Raw genomic sequence first — 8,282 nt, 5'->3', positions numbered from 1 at the left:
CTCCCATACAAGAACGGCCGTCATCGTCCCTACAGCCTCGATCTGGGATGAGCCATCTGCGCCTCTCAGTGAAGCCTCTGCCAACAATCTGCAGCCACCTCCACCTGCAGCCCCTGCAAGAAATCATCAGCCTCCATCCTCAGCTGCAAATTGACAAAGACAGTTTCCTCCCTAATCGTCAACTCAAGCCTCTGCCACATATCAGCTGCCGCCGCCAGTAACCAGGAGCCTCCGACGTGATGCTCAGGTATAAGATTGTGTAGAAAATCAATAATCAATCACTGTCTGAACCAATCAATCATGCTTTTTCACCTCACATACCATCATGACTTTAATTCTCTCTCTTCTGCTCCTCACAGCTACAAGAACGGCCGTCATCGTCCCTACAGCCTCGATCTGGGACAACCAAGCCTCTGCCAGCAACCAGCAGCTGAAACCATAAGGATCCTCCACCTGTGCAAGGACACCTGCCTCCCACACCTCCAACTCTAGCCATGTGACTGAGGAACTCCTAAGACAAAGTTATTTTGAAAGTTATTAACAAACCAAAGAATTGGTATAAAATTTTGAATAAAAGGCTGATACTTTTTGGTGAAGGAATAACAGCTGTATATCTATATCTCTGTCTAAGATAAGTGAGGTCAACGTTTCAAAAGTTAAAAAAAATTCAAATGGTTACCAATTTCTTGTCATTGTGAAACAGAGGTAAATTGAACTTCAGTGCTCCATTTCAGGTGAATGAAAATGGACTCAGATCTGCTTAAAATACGTATTACTTTTAATTATCATAGCTAGCTTCATTGTTAGATAGCTCAGTTGAAATACTGTAAATGTAGACTTACACAGAAATGTATTTTAGGTTTAAGACTCAGTACTGCACCTATTGATCTTTGGAGTTTCATCAGCTAATGTGTGCATTTAAACTCTCAACATTTATAAACTCATGCTCTCCAGCCAAACATGCAAACATGCAGAATTTTAGATTTAATTCTAGTGGAGATCTCAAAGTTCTCAAGTTCTCAGCAAACATCATGTCAGGATACATGTGATTGATGAAATGATTTTTCCAACATGAAAAAACATTGCAGGAAAGACGGGTAAGCATGTAAAGGGGTTTAAACCTGAATGGACGTAAAGTACCAGATAAAGGAAAAGTAAAAAAAAAACAGAATCTTCACTGCAGATTGTCAGGTTGAGTAAGGAGTTTCAGAGAAAGCAAGTTAAGGGATAAACATAGAGTACAAAACATGACATGTTGTGGTTCAGTAACAAGAAGATCAGAATCAGAATCGGGTTTGTTGCCAAGTTAGTTTACACGTGCAAGGAATTTCTCTTGGTGTTTTGGTGCAAGAACAATGACACAAAAACAGAATAAAAATAAGTAAAAGCTATTAAACAGTAGTACTCCTACTGTCAGGGAACTTTAATAGAATTAGATTAAAAAGAAATAGAAAATAAGAATAAAAAAAAGTAGGACACAAAACCCCCCTAATTTAGAATGTGAATGACTTTCTTGCACACAGCCACCACAATGCACCCTTGCACCTAGAGATTTTATTCTATCTTAATTGTAGTTTTTTAGTCTATTTCTATTTGATTCTATTTTTTATATACATTTTATTTTGTATTATGCTGCTCCTGTGAAGTTGAGCTGAGTTGGCACTGAGTACCAAGAATTTCATTACTGGTCATTATGTTACATTGTTACGGAGTACATGACAATAAAGAACCTTGAACCTTGATAACCTGATAGTTGATGAGACCTGAGACCTTGGGTTGGTAGAGCTTCACATTAATGAGTCCCTCTGGTTTCAGCAATCATCGCAACACTAAACTAACAAGAATGATGAAAACTTTATTTAAAATAGATCTTAGTTTAATCAATGTCCTGAGAAAGATGTTTCTGACTGAGGAGTCATGTTTACCTCAGTGGAAAGAAAGTAGATAGATACTAATTTTATAATTGATAAAAGATCAATCATTTAACCCTCGTGTTGTCCTTATTTTCTGTTTACACCCCTTGTTCTTTGGGTCAAAAATGACCCGTCTTGGCTAAACCCCTGAAATAAAGCAGCCTAATTGAATTTTAAACCAAAATCTCTTTTAAATGAAGAAACAACTTGTCATTCGTCACAAACTTTGGGAATATCTGGTTTTTCCCTCTTTGCAGGGAAGAAAGCATGTATTTAATAAATTAACTCTCCCCTTTTTTTGTACAACACACCAGTCATAAGTCTTGTATTTACTGAGGTATGGCTTAATAGTAATAATTATCATTGTGACTGTTATTGTTTAAGTCGCGAGGATTATTTTTTACAAATAGATAGCCTTTTGTTTTCCTAAAGGAAGCAGACATGTGCAGAAAATACTTTCTGCATTTTATATAAAATACTTTCTGCAATATATATATATATATATATATATTATATATAGGAAGAATCTGTAAATAGAGATTAGAAGAAGAGTGATTGTCCTGCAACCACACACACAAACACAGACCAACCTTGTAAACTGTTTATTGTCAGGATGGTTCATGGATTTAATGAAGAAACAACCTCTTAAATATGTCAGCTTACACGTAGGAGCACATTACAAAACACTGAGGTGATAAACATTTACACCGACTCTTAACCGACATAGTGAGGAGCTCTGAGCTCTCACAAGTCACACAGTATGGAGGAAGGATGAACACCGTCGATATGTCTTTAAACCACTGACATGGCTTCTACTGTTCGGGGCGTTTATTATCAAAACTGGAATCTGCAGTCCCTGTGCTTCAAAGTGCAGAGAGATCCTGACGGAGCTGTGAGCTCGTCAGGAGTGAAGTGAGATAAAATACTGTTCTCCTCTCCCAAGGCACATTTTTGAGTTCCTTCAATGTCTCCATGACCACACGGACATGCTACTGTTGGTCATATCTGTTACCTTGTTCACACTGAGGATGAATGACTCCATGATCTCTGTAACACTGACTAAAACATCCACACAAACACATGATTCAGGGCTATAATACAGGTACAGAGGTATTTACTGACTGTTCACTGAGGCGTTCACACACGAGGGAATCACATTTCTGTTTCTATCATTTCATCTCAGACGTGCAATTTAAAGCAATCCTCCAAACAAACTGAGAATTCCCTGATTACAAGGACAAGAACAGCAAAGATTGCTATCAAATCTACTAAAATCTACAGTAAAAATCAGAAAATAAAGGCACATGTACATCGGCAGATCTGCCTTTTTTTTTTATCCAAGTCTTTTTTTCATGAGTTGTGTCTGAGAGGCGAGCAGCAGGAGTTATTGTGCAGTTATTTGCTGCCTGTGTACGATGGCTTCTCATTCTTCTCATTGGTCAGCTGCTGTGACGAGTTCGAACCACTGTCTGAGCGCATCGCTCAGCGTCTCCGGCAGCGCGTTGACGTCTCGCAGGATGACGTAGAAGGGGAAGGGGAACTCGTCCATGTAGGAGCGGATCTCTGGCAGTTCTCCCGGCCCTTTGAATATGGGGACCTTGATGTCCAGGATGGAGTCCTGCAGCACAGCACCGGGGTTCAGTCACACGTCATGGCTGAAAATCTTTAAATAAAAGGATTAAACTGTTCTTCACTTACCCGAGAGTTTGGGTTGTCGAGCACCACGAAGATGACGAACACATTAGCGCTGCGTGCGGCCCGGACAGCCGCCATCACCCGCTCCTTCCCCTCCAGGAACAAACCCCTGCCGTCGGACACGACGAGCAGCAGCTGGGCCGTCTCTGTGGAGGATGTCAGAGGTCAGAGAGGAAAAATACAATGTGGCAAGTCAGGCAGTTTAATTATCTGACATCATAGTGTACTGACACACCCTGGAGTACACTTTTCCATCACTGTAGCACGGTGATGATTTAAATAACTGAACTAGAGTTCATTGAAACCTGTGTCAGACTTCTGAATCGAATCAGACATCTCAAATCTGTTCAGAGATTCAAAGCCAGGTGTTGTTTTTCTAGTTGGTTGTTTGGTTGAAAACAATCTGCTTTGTAGGCAGGGTTAAGAATGGGGATAGATGAGTAAAATCTAATACATATTCATGTCACATATGGCTCCTAGTTTTGGTACCTACTCATACTGCATATGCAAACAGAAGAGCAGTAAGAAGATAATAATTTGACTGTCAGTAAAATGAACAGCACACCATTACTAAGCTGTCCCCTCTCTGTGTTGATACATAAACATGCAGGTGAGTCATTACCTGAGTTTATAGATCCAGGAACCTGCTGTCGAGCTGCTACAAACATTTTAGTCGACGTCTCCAAAAACTGCAGAGGAGAGAGATGAAGAGAGAGTCAGTGTGAGAGGAGGAGCGGCACTTATAGGATCAGTCACATACATTTGTTTAACTTAAGGTACAAGGTCAATAAACTCTCCTCAAATATCATCAAACAAATAACTGAAAAAGGAAAAGGGAACAAAAATTGAATTGAATTTAATAAGATGATGTTTTAACTGAAGTCTTCTGGTCTTCATCTGTAGCATCAAATCTCTTTTGTAAAGCACTTTTTATTGCTGCTCTGAAATAAACTGGATTGTTAGTAACTGACAGAAACACTTGTCTGGTTTAGATCTTCATTCATGTCACAATTTTGTTGCATTAAAGTTAAAGTAAACAGAAGTCAACAAATTCCACTCGAAGAACTGAAGCATTTCTACTTTGGAGGCCAGACTGCTCACAGGAGGAAATCCTTTACTTTTCCCCCATGGGAACAAACAAGGGAACATACAGGGAATTTCTCCAATTAATTTAAACCCACAAAAGTTTGAAAATTCCCACCTGAGCTATCCTTGTCTTCTTCTGTTGGAACTGACACAGTCGGAGGATCCGAGCCCCCGACTCGTCGTTGAACTGCTGCTGGAAGGGGTGCAGCAGCTGAACCTGCTCGCCGAAACTGCACAAGCACACGTTCAAAGTTAGATTCATAATAACTACATGCATACACAGAAGGAAAGATAAAACTGTAGGTTACAGTGTATTTATGTTCCCAATCGCCATCTGTTAAAGCCTTTGTTTGGAGATCTCAATGTTACATAGTATCAAACCATGAGAGGCTTACCTGCACACAGACACCTGTCCCACCTCCAGCAGAGTGAGAGCGTTGACGATCACTGAGAGGGATTCAAACGCCAGCTGCAGAAAACACACAGAACACAGAGGTGGTTTATTTAGACACTGAACTCTTTCTGTACTTTGAAAGAAATTCATGTATTTTTAATCCTGGGCCCTATGTCTACCTGTTTGGTGTACAAAGGTACAATTTTCTTTTATTTAAAGGAAATTCTGGTATGTTTATACCTGGGTTCTATTTTGGTGACTAAATAACTAATATGGTCCAAATAGGCAATAACTCCTGTAGATTGCTTCAGCCGGCAGCCTTGAAACAGGCTGTAATGGCTGCAATGGCCTTTGGGGGCAAATGTGCCAGACCAAAGTGCGTCCACTAAAAAGTTCTTGTTGTTAAACCAGAAACAGTCATTACATTGCTCTTTTCAAAGACACCAGACTACTGAGTGATTAGTTTGTTTGGGTGACTAAATAGTTAATTCAGATCCAACTCAATATCTGTGTAACATAAAAAATAGAAAAAAACTAACATATTGAAGCAGCTGTAGTTGCAGGCAATGTTCCAATCTTCTTGGTAAAATTACTCTTTTTGTCAATGGAGTTTGGTGGCTTTGCAGAGAGGGACGTAACGTCCGTTTGTGGTTTCAAAAATCATCATCCTCTTTAACAAAAAGGTCTGTCTCTGTACGGATCCTTTCTGTAATGTTGTCAGACACTTAGAATAACAATATGAGCCTGTCAGTGGAAAGGATTACAGTGCAGCCATTACAGCCTGTGTCACGGCTGCCTCAAAACTATGACCCAGGTATAAACATACCAGAATTTCCTCTTAATTCCGCCAGTTGGCATTCTAACTGTGAACATGTCATAGAAAGAGCTTTAAAAGCAGCATCAAACAAAGGGGCTCTGGTACCTGTTTGGAGTGGTTGTCCACCATGCTGGAGGAGTCGTCCACAGCCAAACAGATCTGGTACTCCCTCTTGCTGGGTTTGGTCCTCCTCATCCAGATCTTGTCTTTACGGAACTGACTGGCGATGTAGGGGATCACCTTCCTCATGTTCAGACGCTTCCCTGTGCGGTAATCTCCTCTGTGGACCATTTAACAAGATGTGTGTGTTAATATGAGATTAACAATTTGAAACATCCATTATAAATATTAGAGGCAGTGAGTTTGTGGTCCTGACTTGAGTTTGGCGGCCTGCGTGGGCTCCAGGATGAGGCGGAGCTGTTCACAGAGCTGCTGGGACAGAGCCGAGGTCAGACTCTGGTACTGGTGCCACATGGAGGCTGCTGCACTCTCCTGGAAAACACACATTTTATTTAACAACTCTGATGAACAAGCGTCTTACAGTTAAAACATTGGAATCATGTAGGCTGATAGAGGAGATAGAGAAACGGATAGTCTAAGCTTTGTATTGAGCAGCCAAATCTGACGACTGACAAAATTCTGAGTTGGGTCCTGCCCTTATTTGTTTTTGTTTTGCTCTTTATAAATGATGACATCTCCTTTTTGTAAACAGGGGAACAAGCTTGTTCAGTCAGCCTCACCTCCTCCTGAGTTCCAGGAGCCAGTTTGTGCCAGGCCTCCAGCTGCAGCTCCATCTCCCTCCTGATCTCCTCTGGGTCTCTCTCTTCTTTCTAAAAACCCATAAACACAGCTTTAAGTGTGGCATTACACCAACATGAAAACAAAAGTTAGAGAGAGTTACAGAGAGAAGCCCAAAGAAAGGAGGTGTTTAGGTTACAGTGGTTCTGTACCTGCATGGTGTCCATCAGCAGCTCAGGAACAGTGTGGATGGTCGATTCTGTGCTTCTCTCCTCTCTCTCTTCTTCTGTGGTGTTAAGTCGGTCCTTCCACCTCTCCTCTTCCTCCCCTTCTGCCTGCGTCTGCACCTCCATCTCTCCACTGTCTGCACCTGCACACACAAACACATCATGTTACCAAAGCCTATTTGATCACAGTTAGAAAAGCCTAAATGAGCAGGAGAAGAAGAAACTCGTCACCTTTCTTGGAGGCCTTGCTGGAGTCGAGCTGCTCCGGCTTCAGCTCCTCCACCTCAGCAGCCTGAAGGTCCTCTTCCTGGTTCTCTGTTTCCATGGCGACATCCTCATCGTTCTGATCTTCATCCTGGTCCTGCTGAGGTCCTGCTGCTTTCTGCTGGTCTGCACTGGCAACATCTGGAAGAAACAGAAAAAACATTATCCATATATTAACTTTAAAACTGACCTGAAAACATCACAGAACTGTATGGAAGCTCACTGCTGCCAAAACAAACAAAAAGATGAAAACTTTGCCTTGTTTACAAAAATGTACAAATGATAGGCCATAAAAAGTCATAGTTAAAAATAAAAAAACATAAATGTTAAATAAAAAATAATAATTGTGAGGTTAAAAATTTAAATGCATGAGATAAAAGATATTTAAAAAATTACGTTAAACAAAAAAAATGACAGAAGCTCATAATAAACAAAGAAAATTCATGATTGTGGGAATAGTGAGAGAAAACATGATTAATATGTGTTTAAAATGTATAATTTTGTGATACAAAGTCATTATCATGAGATAAATCCTGAGATAAAGTCATTTATGAGATCATACATAATTATTTGATTAAAAAGACATAACTAGAGTTAAAAAGTCATCGTTATCTATGAAACATAATTATGAGCTAAAAAGTCACAATTGAGATTTTGAGATAAAACCTTGTAATTATGAGAAAAAGTCCTAATTATGAAATAAAGTCATAAATATAAAATAAAAAGTCACAATTACACAATAAAAAGCAACGATTATGACATAAAAGTCATAATTATGAGATAAATTGTCATATTTATTAGAAAAAGACATAACTATGAAAAAAAGTCACAACTGAGGTATAACAGCCACCGTTATGAGATAAAATACATTATAATGAGATTAAACATACTAAACGTAGACAGTTGTAAATATTAAAAGTTAAAATACAAAGACAACATTCACAATTGTGTGATTGAAAAGTTTGAGATAAACATAATGAAGAGATAAAATCATAATAATGTGGTCATAATTATGATATTGAAAAATTATAAATATTAGATAAAACGTGACTTTATGAGTGAAAAGTTTCAGTCATGTAATCCGACAGTTTAACTACGTGGATATGTTTTATTATTATTGTAATTGGCGGCAGTGAGCTTCCATAGAA

General features: G+C 39.4%; 1 protein-coding gene across 1 annotated transcript in view; it reads right to left on the bottom strand.

Annotated features, from left to right (window-relative positions):
- Positions 1-2,500: 2,500 nt before the first annotated feature.
- Positions 2,501-8,282, bottom strand: part of mdn1 (midasin AAA ATPase 1) — a 53,111-nt gene continuing 47,329 nt past the window's right edge. Inside the window, exons 93-102 of the mRNA XM_069686280.1 lie at positions 7,102-7,275; positions 6,856-7,013; positions 6,646-6,735; positions 6,282-6,397; positions 6,011-6,185; positions 5,090-5,163; positions 4,810-4,924; positions 4,231-4,297; positions 3,612-3,754; positions 2,501-3,531 (exon numbers count right to left, since the gene is read on the bottom strand). Coding sequence (XP_069542381.1) covers positions 3,346-3,531; positions 3,612-3,754; positions 4,231-4,297; positions 4,810-4,924; positions 5,090-5,163; positions 6,011-6,185; positions 6,282-6,397; positions 6,646-6,735; positions 6,856-7,013; positions 7,102-7,275 — 1,298 coding nt within the window. The 3' untranslated portion in view covers positions 2,501-3,345. The remainder of the gene's footprint in view (positions 3,532-3,611; positions 3,755-4,230; positions 4,298-4,809; positions 4,925-5,089; positions 5,164-6,010; positions 6,186-6,281; positions 6,398-6,645; positions 6,736-6,855; positions 7,014-7,101; positions 7,276-8,282) is intronic.

The sequence above is a fragment of the Semicossyphus pulcher genome, unplaced genomic scaffold, assembly GCF_022749685.1.
Source record: "Semicossyphus pulcher isolate SPU_LCO1_2020_fin unplaced genomic scaffold, fSemPul1.0.p SCAF_11, whole genome shotgun sequence".
Taxonomy (NCBI): domain Eukaryota; kingdom Metazoa; phylum Chordata; class Actinopteri; order Labriformes; family Labridae; genus Semicossyphus; species Semicossyphus pulcher.
Note: the sequence above shows the minus strand (reverse complement) of the source record. Positions and strands in the feature narration are given on the sequence as shown.